The sequence below is a fragment of the Diutina rugosa genome, assembly GCF_008704595.1.
Source record: "Diutina rugosa strain CBS 613 chromosome Unknown scaffold49_size106456, whole genome shotgun sequence".
NCBI classification, from domain to species: Eukaryota; Fungi; Ascomycota; class Pichiomycetes; order Serinales; family Debaryomycetaceae; genus Diutina; species Diutina rugosa.
Genome location: NW_022995215.1, coordinates 23,684 through 50,257, shown reverse-complemented (window position 1 = coordinate 50,257; position 26,574 = coordinate 23,684). Strand labels below are relative to the sequence as shown.

Here is a 26,574-nt window from a genome sequence, read left to right as displayed (position 1 = left end):
CACCGCCCTGTGAAAAAAATCCGGGGAGTTTCTGATTACATCGACACACATTATGAGTGACACCAAGGCTCCCGAAACTCCTGCCAAGGTCGACACCAAGGCCACCGAGGCCAAGGAGACCACCAAGCCCGCTCCGGCGACGTCCGAGTCGAAAAAGCCCGCTGACGACGACGATCTTGACGATTTGGATGACATGTTGGACGAGTTCGCCGACGACGTTCTCAGCAAGCCGCCGGGGCTGGCGGTGGACCTGGCGTCGCAAATTGGCACCACCACCGACGCCCAATCCGATGCTGGCATTGACAAGCAGGCCGGGATCGCCGAGATCCTCAAGGACATGCAAATCGACGACCCCGAGACCCAGGCGGAGTTCGCCAAGTTGGTGGAACAGTTTGACACCAAGTTCAAGGACGACGTGGTGAAGGCTGAGCTGAATCCCAACAACTTCGAACACGTGATGCAAGAAACCATGGAAAGATTGAAAAAGCTGGGGGAGAGTGTCGACGAAAAGATCAAGAACGACCCCATGGCCAACGACCCTGAGGCGCTTTTGACTCAATTGCTCTCGGGGATGGGCGACGGCGACATGGACATGCAGAAGTTGTTGGTGGACATGTTGGAACAGTTGTCGCTGAAGGAGGTGTTGTACGAACCCATCAAGGACTTGAACACCAAGTTCCCGGACTACTTGAAGGAAAACAAGGGCAAGTTGAACGAAGACAAGTACATTGTGTACGAAAAGCAGTACCAGTTGACCAACGAGATCATGGCGGTGTTCGATGCCCCCGGCTACGACGACAACAACAAGGAAACGAGAGAAAAAGTCAATCTGTTATTGGAACTGTTGCAAGAGTTGGGCCAGCCTCCGGAAGAGTTGGTCGGCGACATTGCTGACTTCCCCGGTTTCGGCGGCATGGGCGGTCCTGGCGACAACATCGACTTTGACCCCAACGACTTGCCTGCCGACGTCTCCAAGCAAATGGAGGAATGTAAGCAACAGTGATTAATGCATGACGAATAGATAAATGTGTACTTTTTTTTTTTTGGACAAAATTTGTAGTTAGTCGTTCAATTTCTACCACCGTCCCTTTAAGGTTTCGCAATCGAGCGCCACTTCGCACTACAGATGTTCCTCAGGGGTTTGCGGAGCTACTCCACCGCCGTGCCGGTATACACGCGGCCAACGTTCCGCCAGCTTTTAAGACAGCCGGTGACGAAGACGTTGGTGCTTACCGGTGTATTTGGCTCGGCGTTGGTGGAAATGGTGCACCACAAGCGCCGCCTCAATGAGACCACCAACCAGTTCAATAACAAGATCGAATTGCTTGAGGAGATCATCAACAAGCTTGAGAAGAACGAACCCATCGATTTGGAGCGCGAGTTACGCTTGGCGAACGCGTTGACTCATACTAAGGAAGTGGATATCGATATTGATGACGATGTTGAGAACTTCTTCAAGCAGTTGACCGAGGAGGTCACGGCTGCTCCAACGGTAACCACGCCACCGACGACGACACCGGCGACAGAAGCTATCGTTGATGCTACCCACGCCACTTCCGCTACTGTTACTCCCGCGGCCGTAGCCGCTGATGCTGCTATTGCTGTCCCCACTGCTAATGTTCCTACTCCCATTGATACCACTAAAGTCAAGTTCTTATAATCGCAGAACGCATATTGTACATAGGATTGTTCATATAATACATCATAACTAGAGACCCAACTTACGAATCGTCCGCCGGTGAGCATCACCGGTAACAGCGACACGACCTTCGTCAACCAACCGTTTGATGGCTTCGTTAAGGTCATGGTTTTCCACCCGGAAACCGGAGGCGTTGTCGTTAACCTTGATTGCCAACTCAGTGAACCGCATGGTCCCGGTGTTGGTGTCGTCAAGAATACGCAAGATTTCCTTAGCCAAGTCTTCTTGTTGGCGACGTTGGGCTTGGGTCGTACCCGTTTGCACTAAGTCCATATCAATTCTCCCGGTGACGGGGTCAGTAGCGTAGTCCTTGATGGCCAGCTTGATAAGACGCACCGCTTCCTTAACGTCGATGAGGTCAACTGATTGCGAGAACCGCATCTTTGCATGGGCTTCCGATAACCGGATCATCAGCTCAAGTTGACGGGTAGTGGCAGTGATACGCTTTTCCAGCGACCGAGCGTCTTCACCAAGCTTTCTCATGTCGACGTAAGCACGGACCAATTCATTCTTGCCTTCTTCCAGCATCACCGGCGAGAATGTATCCTTAGCGTACTGAATATAGCCAGTGAGGGTGTCGATGGGGATGATGTCACTCAGAGCTACCGTAGCAGGAGCGTCTTCGATGTACATCAGCGTCAAGTGCTTAGCAAGTTGACGATCAGTTTTGTCGTCGACCTTATCCAAAATGAGGTAGACCAAGTCGAACCGAGAAAGCAACGGCGGGGGCAAATCAATGTTAGCGGTGACGGGGAGATCGGGGTTGTAACGCGAATCGATCGGATTAGCCGACGCCAAGATCGACGTCCGCGCATTCAAAGTGGTGATGATCCCAGCTTTAGCGATGGAGATGGTCTGCTGTTCCATCACTTCGTGCAATACCGAACGCGTGGTGTCACTCATTTTATCGAATTCATCAATGCAACAGATACCCCCATCGGAAAGAACCAACGCCCCCAGCTCAAGCACCAATTGCTTGGTGTCGACATCACGAGTGACGTAAGCCGTCAAACCCACAGCCGATGACCCTTTACCGGAAGTGTACACACCTCTAGGAGCAATCTTGTGCACGTATTGCAAAAGTTGAGACTTTGAGGTGGAGGGATCACCACAAAGCAAAACATTGATGTCACCACGGTAGCGACCCCCCTTTTTGAAAGTCTTGTTGGTACCACCAAATAACTGAAGCAAGATCCCCTTTTTCACATCGTCCATTTCGTAGATCGACGGCGCTATCAGTCGAGCAAGACATTCGTACAAGTCATCACGACGAGAGATGTCGGTGAAGTTACGGATATCTTGAGCAGTGAGTTGACGCAGTTCTTGCACGGTACCCTGGGAGAGAGCGGCCAGTTCGGTCGCAAGCGTCGACGAATCAGGGGCCATACGCTTAGAATCAATCTTGGAAATGTGAACGATATCAAGATAAGTCTTGTAAAGGGATTTCACCGCTCTTTGTCGCAGATTGACCCGTTGAGGCGACGACCGGAAAATACCACAAACTTCGATACGGTCCCCTGCACGAACAGCATCCACCAACTCCCCATAAGCACACAAGTTGATACTGTGAGGCGTTTGCCCATCAGGGACCATGTCGGGAGTTTCTTGAAGTCTGATAACTTGGCGATCGTCGAACAGGGACCGGTTGTGAATTAATTGCATCGAGTTAGGCTGGCCACAGACCGTACGCGGACAGCGCCGGGGTTCGACAATAACCCCTTGATCAATTTCCACTGCCACCGTGTGCCCGCACGCGTTACACCGGAAGAAGGCCACCTTCATATCGGGAATCACCGACGTGGTCCGCAATACTAACCCCTTAACCGTGACCAATTTGTCAATGTCACCAGGGTTAAGTTCACGGATCCCCTTGGTGGCGATGTTGACATTGTACGGACGAGTGTTGTACATGGTGGTTTCGACGTTGTCGACGACATCACCAGGCATGTTTCGATCGCGAGCAATTTCCATGAGACATTCCTTGATTGCCTGATCCATACAAGGGATGATTTCTGCGGGGTAGTTGACCAATTGGTGGTATAATTTTTGGGTATTAGGAGTGGACAACAAGTTGCGAGCATCCAAGTTGAGAACGTCAGCACCAGTATCAATCATCACCCCCATAATTTGCTGGTAGTAAAACTTATTATCTTCTTCATCATCGATACCAATTTCGTCATCTAACTGCCGACGGTACTTGTACTTGAAGTTAAGCAAGAAGTCGCGGAAAGTATTCTGTGCTTCGGCTACCAGGATGTTGGTACCCCAAATCACACGAGAGTCGCCGGCAATGCCATCGGTCATGGGGTCAGTGCCCAATGCCAGAGACAGCGAGAGCATACCCCCACGGCCTAATCGACCCGTCAGAGACTCAGGTTCACCGGAAAACAACATTCGCCGCTGGTGAGGCGACAGCGTCGCTTGTAATTCACCCCGACGGTGACGTCTTTGGATACGCTCCCGATCACTCATTAATTGACCACCCAAATCACTGGTGGGCGGGTTCAGCGACGAGTAGTGTAAGGGACTGGATCCCCCGGTCATCCGTCGGTCACCCTCTGACGAAGGGTAGCCCAATTCTGAGGACGGGTTGACGAATAATGGTGATGACGGCGCATGGGGCTGAGAGTCACGTTGCGATTGGGAATCGAGTGTGGAACGCTGAGTCGAGCGCCGGTTTGTCGGCTGACTCTGACTCGGTTCGGAAGGTGGCAGCAGCATTTAGCGATAGTAATATGGGAAGAAGGGTGGGTTGGCGGGAGACGTGAAAAAAAGATTCGCGACGCGTCTGAACAGAGGTGGGGATGAATGGGGAGAGAGAGCAAGAAAAGAAGAGGATGGTTGGAATCAACTTTAAAGTAAATTTTGTAGATTGGTCTTGTGGATTAGAAGAAGCCTATGGTTTGAAAAATTTTGTGGGTTTCGTCAATAAAAGTGGCTCAAATCAAAGTTAGATGGCAAAGCATTGAAAAAATATCATCAATGTCAATATCGCAAAGTATGATAGATCCCACAACATACTATGAATGATCCCTTTAAAAATCTCGTCTGGTTCAACGCGTTTTGTCGCTAGTCAGGGTCTATCTTTCACTCACCACCGGTGCTCATTCGCACTCTCATCACCATGAGCCTAGATTATAAGCTCGAGTTGCGGGTGCCTTTTGAGACGGCCCGCCAGGCAGAAATTGCCTACAACTCACTTATTCCCGACCCTGTGCTCAAAGGGAACGAAATCAATATCAACTATTCGGTGGATAACAATGAACTTGTGGCGAACTTCGCTGGAGTCAGCGATAAGATGATCAGAGTGGCCATCAGCAATACCATTGACAATATCAAGGTGATCATTGAGACAATGGATGCGTTCGATGGGAAGAAGGACCAGACGTGGCTGGTGGAGGCTAAGGAATAATTAATGAATGACGACAATAGAATACAATTTACCATTATAAAATGGCACTCAAGTGTAGTCAATAGAGGTTTTGTAGTATAGCTTAATGACAAGCCGTTAGTGATTGCATACCAAACATTGAAACTAGTTTCAGATGATTGTGTACAGTTGGTGCCGCACCTTGATCTGATCCGTGTGCATTGGCATTGTCACTACCGCGAATGACGCTGGCGGTGGACGTTGCTGAGGAACGGCTACGCCAGAAAATACTCAACTCCCTCAACAACCGGGACTACCTCATGCTCATGGCCCACCAGCAAAACAAGCTGGTGGCGCAGGTGCGGTACGAGCTCATTGAGCGGCTTGTTGGTCGAAGGTTCTAGTGCGGCTGGTGAATCGAAGTTCCCTTGCTTGATCCTAATGCGTCCATCAGAAACCACTGATACCAAACTCATTAAATTTTCAGACGAGACCCCACTTTATCAACTACATAATAAATGAAAAAAATGTGATGTTATCTTCTCGCCACAGCCAAATGTTCTGTTTTCATAGCATTAGCCCCCCGCCTAACCCTCGCCACCGCGCGCACTTGCCAGCGAAAATTTGTCGCTTAGCGTCTTCATAGCCATCACACCTCGCAAACCATGAGTGACGAAGTGAAGAAGGACGAAGTCAAGAAGGACGACGCCACCAAGGTCGTTGAAGACAAGCCTGCCACTGCCGTGCCCCAGTCGCTGGTGTTCCTGATGTTTGGCGGTAAGAAGGAAAAGAAGCCCGAAAAGGAAGAGGAAGAAGAAGAAGACAAGTCGGGTGCCACCAAGAAGGACGACGACGACCCTGAAGCTGAAGCCGACGTCCACTTCGAACCTCTCGTCAAGCTCGAAAAGGTTGAAGTGAAGACCAACGAAGAAGACGAAGACGTGTTGTTTAAGGTGCGGGCTAAGTTGTTCCGTTACCACGCCGACACCAACGAATGGAAGGAACGTGGTACCGGTAACGTTAAGTTCTTGAAGCATCGTCAAACGGGTAAGACCAGAGTGTTGATGAGACGTGACAAGACCCTCAAGATCTGTGCCAACCACTTGGTGAAGAAGGAATACGAGTTGAAGCCTAACGTGGGTTCCGACCGTAGTTGGGTGTACTCGGTGGCCGCCGACGTGTCTGACGGTGACGCCGAAGCGCAAACCTTGGCTATCAGATTCGGGGACAAGGAAAAGGCCGAAGAATTCAAGAAGTACTTTGACCAAGCCAAGGCGGAAGACAAGTAATGGCAGTATATAGGCAATGTACACTAAAAGGAAGCCTCCTAAGTTTCTCATCAGACTTATCTGTAGTGAGGTGATAGAGACGAGCTATGAGAGTTCGTTATTACCATTTGTAGATTATAGTTGAACAAAATATCTTCGAGAAATTAATAGTTGTCAGGGGACTTTGGATTGTCGATCATAATATACTCAATGATAATTAGTTCGACTTAGGGCCGGTATAGGCGTACTATTTCATTTATAGACCCATGCCCTAATTGAGTTAAGGCATGCTCTGAGTTGATTTTGATAAATACATGAGTACGTTTAAATATCTGATTTCATATAGCACTTTTCGAAATGTTTCAATTCAAATTAAGTTGATTTAGTGGTTGACAATGACTACGGTAGACAATAGAGGCTCGCAGCGATGGTCTCTGACTCCGGCGGCCGGCAGTTAGGAGCCACACCTCGCACCGGTCTTCGCGGTTGGCGTTATCATAGTTACCCCACGTGCTCCGAGGGTTATATAATACACCACCGAAACCACCGCCGTACTTGATTGAGGTCGAATGAAGTTTGGGAAATACCTCGCCCTGAGGCAGCTCGAGCTCCCGGAGTATCTGGGCTACTTCATCGACTACAAGGCTCTCAAGAAGTTGATCAAACAGTTGGCGGGCTCCAACCATGAGAACAACTTATCGATGGACGAGATGCAACGAACGCTCAAAGAGAACAAGGCCAGTTTCTTCTTTAGAGTGGAACGTGAGCTCGACAAAGTCAACCAGTTTTACCTTGAGAAACAGGCCGATTTGGCGGTGAACGTTGATTTACTCTTGCGGAAGAAGCTGGAGCTTTTATCGAAGGAGTACTCGCTGGCGTCGGCGATGCGCCACCTGATTTCCTACCTTAACTTATACCAGAACTTCAAGAAGATTCACCAGGACTTACTGAGACTCCAGCAGTTCATTGAGCTTAATGAAACCGGGTTTTCCAAAGTGGTGAAAAAGTGGGATAAGCGACTGAAAAGTCACACTAAGGAGTTGTTTATTCAGACTGCTGTCAGTGTACAACCAGTATTCCACAAGAACGATATCAATGAGCTCAGTGACCTGGTCACCCACTCCCTCTTTGAGCTTGAGCTGATTATGGATGGCGACTATCTGGCCGTGGCCAATTACTCGTCAAATAATACTCTGCTGGTTCGTGGCATATCTCGTACCACTCCCAGCGCCGAACCACACCCACCAGCACTTCCTCAGGATGAAATTGATCAAGTGTACGCGCTGTTTGTTACCATTGCCACCGTCAATGATCCTGATGTGAAGCTCTTAGCCCGGTGGATTGAGAATGTCAAGTCTCAGCTGACTCTGGTGGAACGCTTATTCACCAGAGTGCTTACTCTTGCGGTGGGTAACTTGGAAATCAGTGACCAGTTCTTCCGCCAGTTTTTGGAGATGATCAATTGGGAAATTGACTGGGTGGTGGTGCTGAGAGATAACTTCAACCAAACGTTACTTCACCAGTGTTGTGCCATTGCTCCACCAGTACTGGACCAACATATTGTCATCAACAACGGGGTGAAAGTGGTTAACCACGGCGAACAAGTGAAGCATCTGCGCAAGTTTATGGTGGAGTACATCATGAAAAACGTTCCCGAAGATAAGCTTCGTCAGTTACTTGTGGTGAAAGACTACAATGGTCGCATGTGTATTCACTACGCTGCCCATGCTCGCCGTCTCGATTTGATGGAATTGATTTTACCGGTGTTCCCTCGTGAATTTGTCGATGATTTGGATAAGGACCTGATGAGTGCTCTCTTAGTGGCAATCAAACACGGAGAGTTCCCGTTTGTCAAATTACTTGTGGAGCATGGAGCTGATTGCTTCCCTCGTCTGAGCGATACCAAACTTCAATACTTGCCGGTTAACTATGCTTGTAAATATGGCAACTACCCCATCCTTGAGTTCTTATTGTGCCAAACCAAAGACCCCGAGAAGATCAATCAACAAGATGTTGAAGGGCTCTTCCCTCTTCATGTTGTTTCTCGTCTGGGCCACTTCCGCTTGATCAAATTGTTAATGCCATTCGCTGGTGAAGCCAATATTAATCGTCGTGATGGGCTTAATAAGTGGCCTCCGTTATTCTACGCCGCCCTGGAAGGTCACCTGAAGACTGCAGAAGAACTTGTGGCGTGTGGGGCTCAGTTGGATGTGGTTGACGATGACGGCTACAACGTGCTTTACTACTGTGTGGTACAAGGGCACATTGACATTTTGAACAAACTTTTAACCTACGCCCCGTTCTGCAACCAACGCAATCTGCACCCTGGAGCGTCCATGCTGCTTGACATTTTGGAGGACCCCGACTCTGAAGACGCTACCAGTCTTGAAAAAACCGATGGCATCCCGGACTTGAAACTTCCCCCGCCCATTCTTCCCCTTCGTCGTTATGGCCATAACTTCTTGGAACAGAAAGTATTGATTGAGGTGATTTTCCCTCGCGATCGCCTGGATTTCATTCGGCTTTTCGACTCGCTGACTAACCTCAAACCGGGGCGCATTACTCTCGTCAGTAACAACTTGGAATCGATCCCGCGTAATGTTCTTTTGCCAGTAGGTGAAGAACGGACACTGGTGTTTCAAGCTGATGTCGATGCTCTTGCTGACTTCCGCATTGACTTCGAGATATTCCCGAAGTTCGGGACTCGTCTCATTGCCAAGACACTGGCGCTTGAATTCGCTCAAGGAAACAGCTTTGGCGAGGTTCACTTACCTCTCTTTGACTTGAGGCTTAAAAATATCGGTGAACTTCGTCTTAATTACCAGGTAATCTACCCGTTCAGCGGTCTGCTTCTTGAAACCCTGAAGTTTGACACCTACTGGAAACTGCTGACCAATTTCATCAAGAACCGCCAGCTGCTCAAATTGAACGCTGCTGGGGTGCTCCTGCCGAACAACTTCTTAAGTCCGCCGATGCCTAAGAAAGATGGTGAGATGGTGGTCGACGTTCCGGTGACGGCGCCGCCGCTGCTGGTAGTCACCGCTACCTCCCTCTCTGGCGAGTATCTCCGGATTAAAGTGTGCTTGCTTAATGACGGCACCCCCGTGGTGTGTCCTCATTGGCTGATTTCCATCACCGAAAGCATCGAGCTTTACCTCCCCAACTTGAAGCTTGAACAATTGACCCTGATCACCAACAACTTATTTGACTACGAACGCGTACTTCGCGACTTGTCTGCGATGGGGGCCGACGACATTGGGCTCATCAAGAAGTTGTTGCGCATTATTTATTTGCCCCTCACCACGGTGCTTAATGTTGTCCACCCGCAAATCAACTTGAACCTTGAGTTTGTGTTCCCGCTGCAGTACGAGATGAACCAGCTTCCGTTTGTCTCCAACATTCTGCAGCAATTGAACCTGTTTATCGACTTAACTTTAACGCTGGTGTTTGACCATGTGCGCAGCCAAGTGGAGGCGAACCACCCTACTCGCTCGATCATCTTCTTGCTGAGCAACTCGTTGGTGTGTAAGATCCTCAACTGGAAACAGCCGAACTTCCCCGTGTTCTTGTTGATGAACGGCATCCTGTACTCGGCCAAGACCCACCAGTTCGTGAGCCGCACCACCAACGGGTTGCCGTGGCTGGAACATTTGCATGACCCGCGCCGGTCGGTGTCGGGCGACGCCCCCCAGATCCTGGAGGTGGCATACGCTCAAGAGTTGCTGATTCGCCTGATCAAGGAAGCAGTCAACTTCACCATGGCCAATAACTTGATTGGTCTTGTCTGTCTGATCCACTTGCTTGATCTTGTGCCTAAACTTGTCCCGCTTATCCGCTCCAAGGGGTTGTTGTTGGTGGCCCTGAGCGACTATATTGGTGGTGATGATGAGAACGAAGAGGCTCAGATCCAGATGGAGTTGGACGCGTATACCCGCACCGATGTAAACGGGCTCCGCTTCGACGACGTGTTGAGTTTCAAGGGCGATATTTGTATGTAGGCTATTTTGATAGACGTATAGAGTAACACTGCATCGATACCATATTATAGTAAAACATTCGGATTTTCACTTTGAAAGGGACGGTCAGATCTGAAATTTTTTTGTGCCGCTAGCCTAGATATAATTCTCTTAAAACTATTCCACTTTTTTCTTTTTCACCAATTATCACTACCTATGAATCTTTACTGGTAATGGGAGCTGCCCGCGGGTGGTGATGGCGCGCGGTTAGGAGCAGCAACGGTCCCCATCCCTCTTACCCCGGAATCAATGTTTCTTCGCCGGTTTTCCCGTCTGGCAAGACGACTTCAGAATATCCCTAAGGGTGTCAAGGGTGAAGACGGACCCCCTGTTGATGCCAACGGTCTTTATTGGGGCAAATTCACTAAGGAAGAGTATGAAGAGGCTAAAAAGCTGGTGGCGGAGCAGATCAAGCGGCTCGAGCAATCGATCAAGGGTGACACCAACGTCAGAGAAAACTTGGGTCAAATGCCTCAATTCCCCATGCGTGATGCTAACGTCAATGTCTCCAGCTTGCCCGAGCTTTTAGCGCAGACGATCAAGACGACGGGCCCCATCTCGTTACTGGCGTTTATGAGACAGTGTTTAACTCACCCAGAATACGGTTACTACACCACGCGAGATCCTCTTGATACTGCCACTGGTGACTTCGTTACTTCGCCTGAAATTTCGCTGATGTTTGGTGAAATGATCGGTATGTGGTTGTTTACTGTGTGGCAGCAACAAGGGCTGCCGAAGAAGATTCGTTTGGTGGAGTTTGGTCCAGGGAAAGGGACGTTGATGCACGATTTGGTGACCCTGTTTTATAAGTTTGCCTCCAAAGTTGGCGTGGAAGCAGAGATCGTCATGATCGAGGCGCTGCCGGTGCTTAGACAAAAGCAATGGATGGCGCTTTGTACCGAAGATAACGCTATGGTTCATGATGATGCCAACAATTGGGACCTGCTGGTGACTAAGTGGGGGTGGCCCATCAAGTGGGTGAACACCGAAAAGGAAATCGATCATGCTGATGGTGTGGCGAACTACGTGTTTGCTCACGAATTCTTTGATGCGTTGCCGATTAAATCATTCGAACGCACTGAAGACGGCTGGAGAGAGTTTGTTGTTGAACACACTCCTAGTGTCGACAATACTCAGCCTAAACTTGAAAGCGCTCTGCCTGCTGAAAACGAAAAGCATGATCCCTTGCTCGACACCGAGTTCCATCTTACGGTGCTGCCGAAGGAGACTCCTAGTTCACTTATCCCTAAGTTCTCGCTGCGGTTCAAGGACCTCCCCGTGGGTCTGCGGATTGAAATTTGCACTGATGCCGAGTTGTATCTCATGAAGATGGTCCAACTTTTGACCCCTACTACCGGTGCGGTTCTCTTGATGGACTATGGCATTGATACTGATTTGCCTCCGGAAAACTCCTTGAGAGGTATCTACCAACACAAGTTTGTGTCGCCTTTCGCTAAGCCTGGTGACGTCGATTTGTCGGTGGACGTCGACTTCAGAGCGCTCAAATTGTTAGGCGAAAAGCACTGTGACGTTTACGGAGCGGTGACCCAAGGTGACTGGCTTCATACCCTTGGCCTCGGCTACCGTGTGCAACAATTGCTTGATCGCAACCAAGAAAAGCCCGAAGTACAAGACGTGATCTACGGAGCTTATCGTCGTCTCACTGACCCGGAACAAATGGGTAAGGCGTATAAGTTTATGGCGATGCTTCCTCTGGGCTCCAAAACGCCTGTGGGCTTCGGTGGCAGCTATGAGTAGGCCAGTAAACACAAACACCACGTACATAGTTATTAGATTGTCTTATCCAAATGACAAAGTTTCATAAAACGCTTGTATTATATCTTATATACTGCTTTAGTAACTCTGATGTGGTCAAATACACGACCATCAACGGTGATTCTTAGCAAGTGACACGCTGACAGCTTCTCCTATATGGCACGGAGTTATGCTTCCGCACTCGAGTTAGTGTTGTTGATAACTCGAGTAATGTCATTGGTAGTGGTGATTCCTTCTCTGATGAATTTGAGGTTGTACACGCTTCACTTCACTGACTCTTGCTTAATGAATTCGTGAAGCTGCTTGCTCAGTTTGCTTGGTTTCATGCCTTCTCGCCCCCTCAAATAGGCATGAACGTCTTGTGATATACTCTTAACCATAGACTTCCGGCGTCCCAGTTTGCCAAAACCATCCTGAGCAAATTGCGGCAGCGGTGGGCCTTCATCCAACACTCTGGCAATCAGCACTAGCAGCATATCCGGGTCCCCTTCATTCACATAGAGCTTGCGTTCCTCTTCAAACTGACGTACTTGCTTTCGAAGCTCGCGAGTCTCGATTTGGTAGTCAGTCATTTGGAGTTGTTGTTCGGTGAAGCGACGGCGATCCCGTTCGACTTCCAGTTCGAGCATGGCGATCTTCTCCAACAACTCGTTATTGAACTCGGTAGCCGTGGTGAGCTTATCCTCAAGAAGTCGATCGTGGGTTTCAAAGTCGACATTGATCGTCTCCACCAGCACCAACTGATGTCGCAATTGGCGGATCTCATTATTGAGCTGGCCAACCTCATTCTGGTGGGTTTCGACCATGTGGTTCTTCTCTTTAGTCAACGAGTAGATCTTTGCCAATGCCGTTTCGTGTTCCCGCTTCAATGTGACGAGATCCCGGTTGGCGGACGCGAGTTGTTGTTCTAGTTTCGCCGCCTCCTCCTCGTGGCGAATCGCTTCGTCGAGAGTGGCATCAAGACTGATAATCACATTGTCGGCCTCTTGAAGCTTGGCTATAAGCTCTTCCCGCAGGAGGTGAGAATAGTCCATTGGGGATGGGGCGAGGGAGACGGACACGGCTGGAGGTAAGGATCACGGAGTTCGCGCCGTCGCTTATCGCGTCAGGCTTCGACTGCGTGAGGAGGAACCGATTATGTCATCAAAATGACACCGTCATCGAAATAACGCTAACGATGATCAAGGATATAATTAGAGGTAAAGGTCAGGTTAGGTTTTGATTAATTTTACTAGTTTTGTTTGAGTACTTTGTCTCATGTCGTCGTTTCGTAATTAGGCTGATTTAAAATACCTAAACTATATACTCCGCGAGATAACTGCTTGGCGAAGGTAATAAGCATCCAATGCGTGTCCCCACATCGGGTGGACACTAAGCATCACCAACGCATCAAACCCTATGGAGTAGTGGCACCAGCTGGCCAATTGTGTAAGGGGGCACTCCGCCAATGAATAAGTGATAGCGCCTCCACACCCCACCATAAGCACTCTAATCCAATCGGGAATAAACGACAGCTGGAGATAGATGCGGTTCCAGCACCACCCTTTGATCAAAAACGTTGTTACCATTAGCGGAGCTACTAACGCCATCTGGGTAGGCTGGTTGACCAGAATCATCAAGAACCGGATCGAAAGCACCAAAAGCGCTATGATTACCACCACCGACATTGCCATCACTGGTCTGCCGCCATTGGCATATTTTTGGCTTAATGCCTGGTTGATTTGTTGTGGAGAAAGTCCACGAGAAGCAGCGTAAGTCTTGGGTGTAGACATTTGTGTTAAGCTGAAGAAGGAGCAATTCCTTCCACAAGGACCTTATTATACCTAATGGATATGGCTACACTAATCTGGAGAAAATAGCGGGGAAGAGTCATACTCTGTGATGATCTGGATACGACGTAAAGAAGGGGTATTGTCTATTAAAGGCTATGGTGCCTACAGAAGCAGTTCCACCTTGGAGGAGCGGACCAGGTTGGCTGCCAGCCCCCCGCGGAACGGCTTGATAATGCGCAAATTGAGTCCCAGCTTCAGCAGCGGCAGTGTCGGCTCGTCAAACATCCCCAGGGTGTCCAGCGAGTCGTGTTCGCCGCCAGCCGGGGGGATCGTGGGTGTAAGAAGCTTCAGTCTCCGTCTCAGCTCGGCTAAAAACTCGCCGATCAGCACGTACTCTTGAGTGAAATTGAGCTTAGGCGACTGCGTAGCGGGGGCGACGTCGTCAGTGATTTTTTTCGTAGTGGCAAACAGCGTCACCAGCGTCGTGTTGATGCGGCTAGAGGCAAGCAGGGCTCCCGTGGTCGACTTGCTCAGGCGCACCAGCCGCAGCATTTCCACGGTAGTGTGGGTAGGCACCTTTTCGATGTCAGGGTATTCTCGAGACGACGGGTCCAGGTGTGCCAGCAGCATCGTCAGCACCGCCGCCAGCAGCGCGGCCGAGTTACGCTTCATGATCAGAATCTCTTCTTCCTTTTGCTTGTTCAAGTACTCCAACTTCAGCAGGATGTCACCCAACTTGCTCTTAAACCCAAGCGTTTCTCTAGAGATCATTAACTGCTGGTCCTTAAGCAGTGACTTAAGCTTATTAATTTTGATATCTCTCAGCTCGATGATCTTTTCCAGGATAAGCAAGTGTTTGCGCAAGTTAACGTTGACCAATTCCATCTCCGTGAGCTTATCGTTCAACTGGGCAAGCGTCAGCTCAAGACCGAATAACTTCAGGTCCTCCAGGTGCAGATTGCGCAACCGGTCCATGCGGTAGCTGAGCAACATTTCTTCAAGCTCACTGATCTTTTTATCACGACGGTCAATTTCGTCTCGAGCACTGCCGATTTGCAGAAGCCGTCCCAGCGGACCAGGGAGGCGCAGCTGGAACTCTCTCAGAGGCAGATAGATCATCAGTAGCAGCAGTCCGGGAACCAGCAGCGAGTGGTGACTGAGATGCAAATGATTATTAGGGAGAGTAACGCTCAGACGAGCCAGCGGGGGCACCAGCGGCGGCGGTTGGCCACCCAGACGCCACAGCATAAGCTCCAGCTCCAATTGACGAATGTAGATTTGGTTTTGCTGATTGAGCTTTTCCATCTGGGCAAGTCTTTGCTTTAAGTTGGCGGCCAGCACTTCGGTGTTGACGTGGGCGGAGTTCTTGATGTTCTTGGCTCTAGTACCGAATCGCAACGTCAGCAACGTTTCCTGCTCGTTAAGCGACAGCGGCAGACAGTTGATGATAAGCGATGTTCGCAGATTACCACCCAACGACTCTTGAAGGATCCGGGTAAGCTTAGAGTCACGGTAAGGAATGTGACTCAGCTTGCCGTCAGTTAAGGAGTTGATAACGTTACCTAAAGCCAGAAGCGACAGGTTAATCTTCTTCGCTTCTTCGAGGGTTTGACCCACGGCGCCAGTCTTATCGACTTTTTCCAGCCCCGCGAGATCAACAAGGAAAAGTTGTGACCGCTTAGTGATATCGGTAGCAACGTGTTTCTGGGTCAATTTGATTTGGAAGATGGCATGGGATCTCAGCGACTCCAGGTTCATCAACGTTTGACCTTGGGTGCGGTTCTTTAACCCCTTTTGGAGCACGGTAAGCATTTCCTCAGAGCTGGCGACAAACGCCTGTTTGAGGCCCTTGACGTAGATGCCATTAGTCTTATCCTGGTGGATATGGTACTTAGTCGGCGTCGTGTTTACCAAGTCGCCGCCAGGCACCCCCAGCACCAGCGCCGTCAGCGGTTGGCGGCGTAATTGCAGGGTGCGAGCGGGGCCGTTACTGTCGTCGAGAAGATCGCGGATTTGCTCCATGTAGATCTCAAAGTACAGCACACCCACGGTATACTCGATATCCAGCAGTCCGTGGCCAATATGGTTGAAAATGTCTTCGGCGATACGCGGGATAATCCCCCTTTCGTCCTCGTCGTAAAGCGACAGCCCCATCATCGTGTACAGTTTGCCCAGCCCCGTCTGCCCGTAGGCCAATACGGTGCCGTTATACCCGTTCATTAAGTCATCGACGGTCTGGGTGATCAGAAACTGGTACACTTCGTGCTGCGCCAGGTCGACGCCAAACACGCGGTCGAAAGTGAAATTGGCGGTTGTATCGCGTCCCTGGAGAGCGCACAGGGTTGATGTCGGGGTGTCGACGATCACTTTGCCTCCCCGCAGCTGTTCTTGGTCCAACAGCGGGCGGAAGCGGCAGATGACGTTGATGTTATTGTTCAGCGGCACCACCGAGTCCCGCCGGTTTCCCGCCAGCGGGAGCCGTTCCAGAGGGGTGGGCAGCAGGTAGTTGAAGGGCGACGTGAGCTGCAGGCTCAGGTCCAGCGACACGTCGTCGTCGTAGCTGGCGTCGCTCATGGGCTCGATATTTGCCTAGTTATGATGATGAAGGTGGATGGCTCAGCTAGCCAGGCGCGCGCGAGTTTTTAAACGGGGGGGTCGCGGCGCCCCGGGGCGCCGCGCATACTGGCGCTGCGCGTAAGCGTAGCAGGCCAGGGCTGCGTGGAGGCATGAGTGGAAGACATCCCCAGAGTAAGTCATCAAGAGGTCGAATTAAGTGAAAAATGAAGCTGGCAGAGAGGCCGGGACTAGTAAAGGCTTGTATGGTATAGCATGGAGCAAATACCATTTAACTTAGACACTTGCTTCTCGTTCAAGTTGGGTAGCCTGGGCTGCCGATTTTAGGTGATCCGCCCCTCTAGGGGGAGGCGCCGGCGAGCGCCTCAGCGAAGCACTGCATCGAGCAACGGTGCTGAGTTTTCACCGACGCCGCTGTGCCTGGGGCGCGCGCGGCGGTAGTTGGCAACCATTGTGAGCGAATAGCGGCGCCGCCTTAGTAGGGGGGACTGGGTGCCACTGGTAGTGGCAGTAGAGAGCATATCATGGCCACCACACCCACGGTTGACGCTGAAACTTTGATAGACGTGTTTTAGTGTTTGGCTGGTAGCGCCACGCCGACACATTCCGGGGTGCTCGTCTAACTGACCGCGTTTCCTTTGTGTTCAAAAAACAATAGAGGTCAAACGACATTACTGCCACCTAAAGCGGGAGCGAAAAAAAACGTATGGTTTACTGTATAGTCGCACTAGTTGCAGCACTGATGTTATTGCAATTGATTGTCACAAGCGTCGCACTAATTTGTTAGGGGATAGGGGGAGACCTAGTTGAGGGGAGACAGCAGGGGCGGGGTGTCAAAGCGGTTTGCATTGAGTTGCTTGTTACCTTCCTTTTTCGGGTGGGAGCAATATCATTCTCGCAACCTGTCAACTTGGCGTCAGTCTATTCTGTAGCGGGCACAACCAGTCCGTAGCACTATACGTTCTCTTGTCTTGTGTATGGCAACGTGGGTGGTAGCGCTGACGGAGTGCTGTGTGAGGCCAGGGGTGGCGGTATCCCGATAGATACCGAGGGTGCGGGAGATATACCACCGTATAACTCCATATACCTTTCAAAGATACCCCAATGTCAGTGTTTGGCCACCGTGGGTTCAAAGCCAACTACCCCGAAAACACCCTTGAAGGGTTCGACCACTGTTTGGCCACAGGGTGCTCGGGGATCGAGACCGACGTGTGGCTTCTGAAGGACAAGGTGGTGGTGGTGAGCCACGACCCCAATACCAAGCGGGTGTTTTGTCATAAGGATGGTAGCGAGGCTGATTACGAGATCCCCGAGACTGATTTCAGCGAGCTTAAGCCGTTGGTGGACTTAGAACTGCGGGCGCCGTTAATCTCGTTCCACGACTTATTGACGTGGTTCGTCAAGAACCAGGCTCAGGGTGCTGGCGACCAGAAGATCATGCTTGATATTAAGATCGGTAACCCGCCCGAGATCCTCGAAGTGGTGTTTAAGGAGATGTACCAGTTACACCAAGATTGGGGGTTCTGGGCTCGCCACGTCCAGTTAGGCGTGTGGCACCTCGACTTTTTGAAATACTTAAACCAGGCTCCTTACTTTCAACAGATCCCTAACGATGTCACGTGGGAAGTGGTTAACATCTCGTTCCTGTGGACGGTGCTGGTGCCGTTTGTCGAATACAGTGCCTGGTTGGACACCGCCGACGTGAAACGGCCCTACAAGTTACTGGCGGTGCTGCTTATCTACTTGCTGACGTGGACGCCGCTGTTTGTGGCGAGATTCGTGCCGCTTTTGCGCCAGCACTCTATGTCCCTCTTCTCGTGGACGATCAACTGGCGTGGACAAATGGACTACCTTCGTCTGGTGGCGGAAACAGCCCAACTCCAATGGGGGGTAATTTCTGACCATCCCGATAAGGTGGTGGCGTGGTCGAAGTCGCCCATTGCTCACGCCGAGCTCAGCTGGTTGCAAAAGGGGCTCGCCTACGGGTTCGACCATTTCTTCCACAAGCCGCAGCAGGTACTGGCAGCGGCGTTTGCGGCGCCGGTGGACCCGCATCACCGCCATACGCTCAAGCGGTCGAAGGTGGGGATGTACATTTTCCAGTGGCTCCAGCGACAGGGCTGGTTGTAGCTCTTTTTAATCAAATGATTTCTCCGGGACCTCCCCCTCGCATGTGCACACTAAAAGCACGCTGCATTCGGCACAATGCACTATGTAGGGATTTGCCGCCACTGCCGCCACCCATGCGGGAACAGTGACATATATGCTGTCGTTGCCAACTGGTTGCTGAACTAGGCTGGCACCGGCATAGGGGGCAAGCTTTGCTTTGATTCGCAACCATTACGTGGGGGGTCTCGTTTACCCAAAAATCAAGGCGGACGACCCCAGCGTGATGTTGACATGTCACTTTGAGCATTCCCCGAGCACAGATAGACCTCGCATCGTCAAGGTGATGAAGCAGAGCATGTTGATGTTAGTCCTGAAGTTTAAAGTTTATCCGACGCTAGTAGAGGAGTTAAGTAAGCCTTGGCAATTAAATTAGTGGTTTGAAGTTATTTGGAATTGGGGATAACGAAATTAATACTCAAAAGATCTCATGATATTGAAATCATGAAGAACGGAAAATTCACTCATTGTGATTGATTTGTTCAAGGTTCACTAAGCTATAAAGACTAACTAGATAGGGTCGTGTGCCTACCAAGTCGCGTCTGGGTAAGTGAAGCGCCATCAGTTAGCGAACGCGTATCATTATAGAGTTATCAGTGGCAAGATGGAAGCTTCCTACGTTCGTGTTGATGCCACTCTTGTACCTCAGAACCGGGGGAACATTGTGAGAATTGTTGCCAAGTGTGACGCCTACGACCCTCTGCTGGAGACTGCCTCTCTTAACGCTAATGGCACCGTGACCTTACTCACCGCCAGTGTCAATGAGAGCCCTCAAGTGGGGCAAATCTACGATGTTCTGGGTAAAGTGTCGCTGGATAAAGACGACATTATTGCCTACAGTCTTATCCCCCTCCCCGAAGACACCAACATCGATGCTGCTTGCAAGTTGGCCCACTTAACGCAAAAGGTGCCGCACATGTTCCATGAATAAGGACTTTTCTTTTGATGACAAACACCATGTAATGAATATACTAATGAGTCGAAACATTTGAAGTACGATCAGCTTATATTCGAAGCTGACTGATGCCGCGACACTCGATGTGAGTTTCAACGACGCGTACCCCGCTCTTCACTATCAATACTATATAGTAAATTAAACCAAATTATCCTGAGTGAGTATGTGACACGTCTGTTTTCATTTGAACATACCAAATTTCTCTAAACACCATTTCAAATTTCACTGTTATAGGGTCCGCCGCCACATTCTTCAGACTCGCGCAGCGCCAAAAGTGTACCATCAGTCTCACCTCGCCAGTCACGGGCGATGCTGCTATCCCAGTTCCTTGGCCAGCTAGGAACCAAGCCTAACAGCAAAACCCTTTCACGGCTATTTAACCTTGACCCAGCTACCAATAAGTTCATTGTCGGCATCTACAATGACACACGGGATTTTAACAGTCTCAAACAACAAGTGAACCAGGTGGAGTTTTACGACGGCGGCTGGCCTGCATTTGACCAAGTGGTGTTTAGCTTTGTTCGTCTATGTTCCCAGTTGGACCCTAACCTGTTGGTGATGCTGTTTGACTTGTACGCTCAGTTTTTAAGTGATGTTAGTGTTGCCTTCACTAACTTGGGTAACGGGGCGCTAATCGCGTCAGTAATCGCGCCTACGGTGGACACGGTGGTGCCAATGGCCCGCAAATTGGACCAACAACTAAAGAATTACGAGGCCGACGCTGTGTACCCGCGGTTGACGTTTTTGGCGTCGGTGCTTCTTCGGGTATTTAACCATATCCGGTCTCAGCTCGGGGATAACACCCCCGAAGCAAAACAACTGTTGTTGCTTTACGTGTCAAACAAGTTGTGCTTCATTTATAACCAGATTGGTAACCCGCTTTTGTGTCAAAATGTGTTTTCCAACATCACCACCGCCAACCTCAAGTTCTCGCAATTCCCCGCTGCTGACCAACTTCAATACCGTTTCTACCTAGCCAAATTCTACCTCATTAAGCATCACTTGGTTGATGCCTACCGCCACTTCTCCTGGTGCGTGGAACGGTGTCTGGCTCGGGAACGAGAGCGAGTGCTTAAGTATTTGGTACCGTTGGGGATGATGCTTGGTCGCAGTCCCAACTTTAACGGTATCACTCGCCAGGCAGGTGCAGTGTCGTGGCTACCCGTGTATCGTGACATTGCTGGTGCTGTCAGTGCCGGAAACTACGCCGGGTTTGTTGAAGCCGTCACCCGCCATGAGGCCTACTTGAAACAGATGGGACTACTAGTGTTGGTGCGAAGCAAGCTCGAAGTGGTGCTTTTCCGTAATCTTCTTCGCCAGGTGTGGAAGATCCAGGGCCAGGCGCTGACGTTAACCTACGGTGCCATTCAGAATGCCCTTCGACTTCTGTGGGGTGCCTATGCGCCTGAGGGCGGCGTCGATGCCCTTGTGGTCGAAAATATGGTGGTATCACTCGTCGACCAGAACCTTCTACGGGGTAAACTAGTGCTGAGTGTTTCTAAAGTGGCCGTGGCCAGTTCGAACGTGTTTCCGGAGATCAGCGGAATTTACACGCAGAAGTTTGGCGGCGCTGGCGACAAGTGGATGGACGATTAGCCGGGAAGCGTCACTGAAACGAGCAGGGGGCCTTGCATCGGTTCAGCGCAGCCTCATGGTAGCCGCCGGCGAGGGTCGCCATGATGAAACCGCTAACCAGACGTTGTCATCGGTATGAGGTTACTGGGGTGGGAAAACGCAACACTTTTTGTATGGGGGGTCAAGGCGAGTTTGCGGACTATTACCCCGAATCTCGCCCCGGTAATCGCGGATAGCTACTGTGATCCACAGCATGAAATCCAGGCCAAAACGTAAATGAGAGCACCGGATGATGACCGAAACACTCGGGGAATATTGTCTGAGTGCATTCGAGCAGATATCTCACCACTGAACGATGTGATACCTTCATAGCAACATTATCAGAAAGCGATGAGCTTCCCCCCCCCCCTCACTCCCTTAAACCACCCCCTCTCTACAATGCACAAAAGAAACTACACCACTCATAAAGCCACTACACAAATCACTAATCGAACCCCGCCACTTGACTTCGACTCGGACCTTCGGAGTTCAGTGATAAGCCAGTCATGGGATGATCACCAAACGATGAGTCGCGGACGAGTCAGCCCCCGAAAATTAGCTAATACTCACCGCGATCAAACCCCATGGTTCGCGCCCAGTTACCCGGCACTGACTCATTAATAGGGGGAAAAAAGGGGATATTGGATAGACTGGGGTAGCAAAAGAACCACCAAACCTCCACGAATAAAACTATCACATTTACAAGATGATTAGACGACTTCCCTAGATACTCCAATCCACAACTCATCGCTGGCAATGTATCTACCACAATCTTCGTTTGCACTGTATGGCACGTGCTATGACTCAAGGGAAAAATCGCGGGCACTGGATATAAGTAGCCGGAGTCGTGCCTGAAAAACTCCATCGCCAATTGCCGAAACAGATAGTATGAGCTCGCCGCAACAGATCGCCGCCACTTTCCAACGGGCCATGAGCATTTCCGGCCTGCCGACCAACGCGGTGCTGACGCTGCCCACCCAGCTGTTTTTGGCCCAGCACTACGCGCAGAAACCCACCAAGGTGCTCAAGCCGTTTCTGACGGGCGACATCAAGATCTTGTTGTTGGAAAACGTCAACCAGACCGCCATCAACATCTTCCAAAACCAGGGTTACCAAGTTGAATTCTACAAGTCGTCGCTCCCTGAAGACGAGTTGATCGAAAAGATTAAGGATGTCCACGCCATCGGTATCCGTTCCAAGACTAAGTTGACCGAAAAGGTGTTGAGCCACGCCAAGAACTTGGTCACCATTGGTTGCTTCTGCATTGGTACCAACCAAGTCGACCTTGACTACGCCGCCAAGGCCGGGGTGTGTGTGTTCAACTCTCCCTTCTCCAACTCGCGGCTGGTGGCTGAACTTGTCATCGCTGAAATCATCACTTTGGCCCGTCAATTGGGTGACCGTCTGATTGAAATGCACACTGGTACCTGGAACAAGGTCCTGGCCAAGTGCTGGGAAATCAGAGGCAAGACTTTGGGGATTATCGGTTACGGCCACATCGGGCTGCAATTGCTGGTTCTCGCTGAGCTGATGGGGATGAACGTCATCTACTACGATATCGTCATGATCATGGCCTTGGGTAACTCGAAGCAAGTGGAGACTTTGGACGAGTTGTTGACTAGAGCTGACTTCGTGTCATGCCACGTTCCCGAGACTCTGGAAACCAAGAAGCTTTTGAGCGCTCCTCAATTTGCCGCCATGAAGGACGGTGCTTACGTGATCAACGCCCTGAGAGGTACTGTGGTCGACATCCCCGCCTTGGTGCAAGCGATGAAGGCGGGCAAGATTGCCGGTGCTGCCTTGGACGTGTACCCCAACGAGCCCGCCAAGAACGGTGCCGACTTGTTCACCGACTCGTTGAACGACTGGGCGCTGGAATTGACGTCGTTGCGTAACGTTATCCTCACCCCTCACATCGGTGGTTCCACCGAAGAAGCCCAGCTGGCGATCGGTATCGAAGTCGCCACCGCCTTGACCAAGTACATCAACGAAGGGCTGCTGAACGGTGCCGTCAACTTCCCCGAAGTGCTGTTGCGGGCGCTCGACCTCGACCAGCAGAACACGGTGCGGGTGTTGTACATTCACCAGAACGTCCCCGGTGTGTTGAAGACGGTGAACAACATCTTGTCCAACCACAACATCGAAAAGCAGTTCTCGGACTCGCAAGGCGACGTCGCCTACTTGATGGCCGACATCTCCGACGTCGACCACGCCGACATCAAGCTGTTGTACGAGCAATTGGAACAAACGCCGTACCGCATCGCCACCCGCCTTCTTTACTGATTATAGACGAAATCACGAATATATACTAATACAGACTGAATTTGAGAGATTGAGCTGATTTCTTCGGATCACACCCCTACATTATCATGAGCCTAGTTTACAATGTTTCCTGGAGCTTCCAAGAAATCATACTACGTTACTGATAAATCATTTCATACATTACTTACCCAACTAATTCACTGTGAATTGTCCAATATCGACCCAAAACCAAAATAATTACTCAAATATTTCCTATGCTAGTGTCATTGCAAATCGGTTAAATCACCAAACCTTGTAATTCAACATCGTCTTTCATGAACTCATCAGTCAGGAGATTCAAATAGATACTTTCCCAACCAGTTTCGGACGTCACCAAAAGTTTAATCGACTCAATCAGCAAGCCAACAACAATGATACCGTAGACTGATGACAACGTACACTTCGTCAGCTTCATCAACAACGTTTGCTGATGATAGTAGTTAAAGTAAATTTTCGAATAAACGTCCACCATTGTGTTGAGTTGGTCGCGGCTCAGACGACAAGGTCTCAATAAGTTCAAAGTCCGTCGACGACGAGACAAAAGAGTCAACTCAAGATATAATAATTCTTGTTGAGTCTCAGTTATCTGCATAGTTCGAAGGGGTTCGTTTTTAGCCTCTTGGGCTAAGACTTGAAGTCTTACCACATCTCTCGCTTCATTATAGTAGGAGTTGAATTGAACGATCACTGAGTTGTATTTAGCAAACTCCTCCGGTGTGAGATCTGGAACAGGCACGATCACATTACTAACATAATTGGCACACAGAACTTTGGCTTCATCAAGACGTGAATGGAATTGTCTCGTCATACCAATATAGTCAATCACACACCGGCGAGCCCCAGGGGATGGGAGCAGATGCAAAAACTGCCCCAAGGCCGACTGACCAGGTTGCTGAGAGGACATAGTGGTGGTTTTCTATGGCACCGCCACTTTGATGACGTTCACTTACGAAGGGGGGGGTTTGGTTCTGAGATGATCTGGAGATTGTTCTGTATGTAGACTGCAGGCAAGGAGCAGTCACACTGCACTCAGTTTAAACGAAGCTATACGAAGAAGGGAGACAGCTATTAGCAGTAAGAGTAAACGTTATTTTAGTAATTTTCCGCAACAAGTATCTGATTTGGTGTCGATTTGGTAACCACTTCTACGAAGAAGTTAGTGGTTTCTCTTAGCATCAAATTCATTCAATTTAGGACAAAATTTGCCACTAGATCACTCCCTTTGAAGAATCAATGCCATCATTACTATGATTATCTATTAGTCTCTATTATGTACTACCTTTGCCTGTATCCTGATACTCCATTTGGTTTCCAAATAAATCAAACTGAGGCCGCCCGTGCTACTCGTCGCGGAAGAGGGTGTATTCCACCAGATGGGGCGTCCCTCGAAGGCGTCGGAGCGCTACCAGCGCCCGTCGAAGCGCCTTCATAAGGTCGTCGCCCGCGACTGAGGGTGACAGCGAGGTGTTACCGCTGTCACTGGGTTCCACTAATGCCGTCACCGCCAGCTTCATCTCCTTCCACCCCCACTGGCCTACACGCTCGGGCCACGCGGCGAACGCCTCAGTAATCGCCGTCCAGTCGACGTCTTCAAGCGTCGCTGGCTGCTGGTTGAGCACTTGGCTCACCACCCACTGTTTCGTAGCCACGTCCATCACCTCAGGGCGCATTGATCCTTGCTTCTTGATGAGCTTATTCCACTTATAACGGCACTGGATGCGACTACGCTTCCCCTCCATCAAATCAGACACTAAAGTCCAGTTGATCTTGATGGGAGCGTCAACAATGGCGCCAGTGATAGGTGTTGGTGGTGACATTGCGCTCTGTTCGGCACCATCAGCGCCATCAGCGCCTTCAGGCAGTGTCGTCGACGCTGTGGTTGCCTCACGCAAGTAGTCGGTGACAATTTGCACCAACTGGCGCTCTTCCTCGGCCAGCCACTTATGGGACAGCCGGTTGTCGCCACACTTGACGTAGTTGCGCCAGCGGTCGCGGCAGTCTTCGGGCATGCGGTGCATGAGTGTCCCTATCCGACACCACTTGCCGGCGTGCACTTGGGCTAAGTGGCGTAGAGTGTCGTCATCTTCCTTAGTCCACTGCGCTCTTACTTCAAATACATGGTACTGGCGCTTGATATGTTTGTAGGTCAGTGCTCGCAGTCGATAGGGCAATACTCGAGTCAATTGCTCCCAGAACTTATCCTTTTTCCGCTGGTTTTGCCAGATCCGTTCACACACTTCTTCTCGCGTCATCCGCTTAAGATAGCAGTAGCCAGCGATGAAATGGTCAACAGCAGCGATTTCTGGTTCGGTAAACTTGCGAGGCCCAATGCGGATACGAGGCCCATTTAGCAGCGCCGGCTGGCGCTTACCTTCGGGAGTCAGGTTATACCAGTTGCACGCCATCGCTGCCGCTTCTACCACCAACAGCTCGCTGCTGGTGATGTGGTGAAACCGGCGGTGTAAGTCCACAGGGTCAAATTCCTCAACGGCGTGGCGCTGGTGACGACTGGTGGCGGCGGCGGCGGCGCTGATAGCCGCATTCAGTAGCGGTGACGGAGGTGCTCCATCCATAGTTTCGGGAGACGACAGCGCCAGTGGGGCACTACCATCAGAGCCACGCAAGGTGTGGGAGGCGGCGAGGAGGGCCTCGTCAACAAGCGCTTCTCGGCGCTCAAGTTCTTCAAGGGTAGCGAGGTTGTCGTCGTCGTCGGACACTGGCTGGTGGCGGAACCGTTTAGGAAACGGCTCAAAGGGAGTGTCGGCGGTAGCGTCGGTGCCACTGGTGTCGAGATAGTCGTCCCAGTCCATGGTGGGGACGTGGCGCTTTGCCAGGGCGTCCAAGGTGCCGCCGACGAGCTTCATCACCGCTGCCTCGACGTCGAGGTCGTCTTCTTTGCGGGTTAGCAGCATGAGGGCACGGGCGCCGCCGATCTCTTGCGGCTGGTCCATGGCGGAGGTGCCGGGGTCGCCTGGAGAGATCATCGCGCGGATACGGCTGGCAGCAGGTGGTGGTGCGGTATATACATCGCAAATGGATATAGAGTGAATGGACGGTAATCGA

General features: G+C 50.6%; 16 protein-coding genes across 16 annotated transcripts; 10 read left to right on the top strand and 6 right to left on the bottom strand. All coding sequences in view use genetic code 12, as the record gives it.

The window, feature by feature from the left end:
* Positions 1 to 52: 52 nt before the first annotated feature.
* On the top strand, positions 53 to 1,003 carry PEX19 (Pex19p; the record flags this gene model as incomplete). Its single annotated transcript, XM_034158824.1, has 1 exon — positions 53 to 1,003. One exon carries the CDS (start codon positions 53 to 55, stop codon positions 1,001 to 1,003), a length of 951 nt encoding a protein of 316 aa, XP_034009408.1.
* Positions 1,004 to 1,126: 123 nt separating this feature from the next.
* Positions 1,127 to 1,660, top strand: DIURU_005800 (uncharacterized protein; the record flags this gene model as incomplete). The annotated part of the gene is made up of 1 exon (XM_034158823.1): positions 1,127 to 1,660. The coding sequence occupies one exon, from the start codon at positions 1,127 to 1,129 to the stop codon at positions 1,658 to 1,660; it is 534 nt and encodes a 177-aa protein (XP_034009407.1).
* Positions 1,661 to 1,708: 48 nt separating this feature from the next.
* On the bottom strand, positions 1,709 to 4,420 carry CDC54 (MCM DNA helicase complex subunit; the record flags this gene model as incomplete). The annotated part of the gene is made up of 1 exon (XM_034158820.1): positions 1,709 to 4,420. The coding sequence occupies one exon, from the start codon at positions 4,418 to 4,420 to the stop codon at positions 1,709 to 1,711; it is 2,712 nt and encodes a 903-aa protein (XP_034009406.1).
* A 403-nt stretch (positions 4,421 to 4,823) lies between these two features.
* DIURU_005798 (chromatin DNA-binding EKC/KEOPS complex subunit) lies at positions 4,824 to 5,111 on the top strand (the record flags this gene model as incomplete). The annotated part of the gene is made up of 1 exon (XM_034158819.1): positions 4,824 to 5,111. The coding sequence occupies one exon, from the start codon at positions 4,824 to 4,826 to the stop codon at positions 5,109 to 5,111; it is 288 nt and encodes a 95-aa protein (XP_034009405.1).
* Positions 5,112 to 5,734: 623 nt separating this feature from the next.
* On the top strand, positions 5,735 to 6,358 carry YRB1 (Ran GTPase-binding protein; the record flags this gene model as incomplete). Its single annotated transcript, XM_034158818.1, has 1 exon — positions 5,735 to 6,358. The coding sequence occupies one exon, from the start codon at positions 5,735 to 5,737 to the stop codon at positions 6,356 to 6,358; it is 624 nt and encodes a 207-aa protein (XP_034009404.1).
* A 548-nt stretch (positions 6,359 to 6,906) lies between these two features.
* Positions 6,907 to 10,335, top strand: PHO81 (Pho81p; the record flags this gene model as incomplete). Its single annotated transcript, XM_034158817.1, has 1 exon — positions 6,907 to 10,335. The coding sequence occupies one exon, from the start codon at positions 6,907 to 6,909 to the stop codon at positions 10,333 to 10,335; it is 3,429 nt and encodes a 1,142-aa protein (XP_034009403.1).
* A 267-nt stretch (positions 10,336 to 10,602) lies between these two features.
* On the top strand, positions 10,603 to 12,111 carry DIURU_005795 (uncharacterized protein; the record flags this gene model as incomplete). The annotated part of the gene is made up of 1 exon (XM_034158816.1): positions 10,603 to 12,111. The coding sequence occupies one exon, from the start codon at positions 10,603 to 10,605 to the stop codon at positions 12,109 to 12,111; it is 1,509 nt and encodes a 502-aa protein (XP_034009402.1).
* Positions 12,112 to 12,392: 281 nt separating this feature from the next.
* On the bottom strand, positions 12,393 to 13,163 carry DIURU_005794 (uncharacterized protein; the record flags this gene model as incomplete). The annotated part of the gene is made up of 1 exon (XM_034158815.1): positions 12,393 to 13,163. The coding sequence occupies one exon, from the start codon at positions 13,161 to 13,163 to the stop codon at positions 12,393 to 12,395; it is 771 nt and encodes a 256-aa protein (XP_034009401.1).
* Positions 13,164 to 13,427: 264 nt separating this feature from the next.
* DIURU_005793 (uncharacterized protein) lies at positions 13,428 to 13,901 on the bottom strand (the record flags this gene model as incomplete). The annotated part of the gene is made up of 1 exon (XM_034158814.1): positions 13,428 to 13,901. The coding sequence occupies one exon, from the start codon at positions 13,899 to 13,901 to the stop codon at positions 13,428 to 13,430; it is 474 nt and encodes a 157-aa protein (XP_034009400.1).
* Positions 13,902 to 14,063: 162 nt separating this feature from the next.
* On the bottom strand, positions 14,064 to 16,475 carry KIP4 (Kip4p; the record flags this gene model as incomplete). The annotated part of the gene is made up of 1 exon (XM_034158813.1): positions 14,064 to 16,475. The coding sequence occupies one exon, from the start codon at positions 16,473 to 16,475 to the stop codon at positions 14,064 to 14,066; it is 2,412 nt and encodes an 803-aa protein (XP_034009399.1).
* A 1,104-nt stretch (positions 16,476 to 17,579) lies between these two features.
* DIURU_005791 (phosphatidylglycerol phospholipase) lies at positions 17,580 to 18,605 on the top strand (the record flags this gene model as incomplete). The annotated part of the gene is made up of 1 exon (XM_034158812.1): positions 17,580 to 18,605. One exon carries the CDS (start codon positions 17,580 to 17,582, stop codon positions 18,603 to 18,605), a length of 1,026 nt encoding a protein of 341 aa, XP_034009398.1.
* Positions 18,606 to 19,245: 640 nt separating this feature from the next.
* DIURU_005790 (uncharacterized protein) lies at positions 19,246 to 19,572 on the top strand (the record flags this gene model as incomplete). Its single annotated transcript, XM_034158811.1, has 1 exon — positions 19,246 to 19,572. The coding sequence occupies one exon, from the start codon at positions 19,246 to 19,248 to the stop codon at positions 19,570 to 19,572; it is 327 nt and encodes a 108-aa protein (XP_034009397.1).
* Positions 19,573 to 19,905: 333 nt separating this feature from the next.
* DIURU_005789 (uncharacterized protein) lies at positions 19,906 to 21,192 on the top strand (the record flags this gene model as incomplete). The annotated part of the gene is made up of 1 exon (XM_034158809.1): positions 19,906 to 21,192. The coding sequence occupies one exon, from the start codon at positions 19,906 to 19,908 to the stop codon at positions 21,190 to 21,192; it is 1,287 nt and encodes a 428-aa protein (XP_034009396.1).
* Positions 21,193 to 22,140: 948 nt separating this feature from the next.
* On the top strand, positions 22,141 to 23,493 carry SER33 (phosphoglycerate dehydrogenase; the record flags this gene model as incomplete). Its single annotated transcript, XM_034158808.1, has 1 exon — positions 22,141 to 23,493. The coding sequence occupies one exon, from the start codon at positions 22,141 to 22,143 to the stop codon at positions 23,491 to 23,493; it is 1,353 nt and encodes a 450-aa protein (XP_034009395.1).
* Positions 23,494 to 23,749: 256 nt separating this feature from the next.
* Positions 23,750 to 24,415, bottom strand: DIURU_005787 (uncharacterized protein; the record flags this gene model as incomplete). The annotated part of the gene is made up of 1 exon (XM_034158807.1): positions 23,750 to 24,415. One exon carries the CDS (start codon positions 24,413 to 24,415, stop codon positions 23,750 to 23,752), a length of 666 nt encoding a protein of 221 aa, XP_034009394.1.
* A 436-nt stretch (positions 24,416 to 24,851) lies between these two features.
* On the bottom strand, positions 24,852 to 26,462 carry DIURU_005786 (uncharacterized protein; the record flags this gene model as incomplete). Its single annotated transcript, XM_034158806.1, has 1 exon — positions 24,852 to 26,462. One exon carries the CDS (start codon positions 26,460 to 26,462, stop codon positions 24,852 to 24,854), a length of 1,611 nt encoding a protein of 536 aa, XP_034009393.1.
* Positions 26,463 to 26,574: the final 112 nt, after the last annotated feature.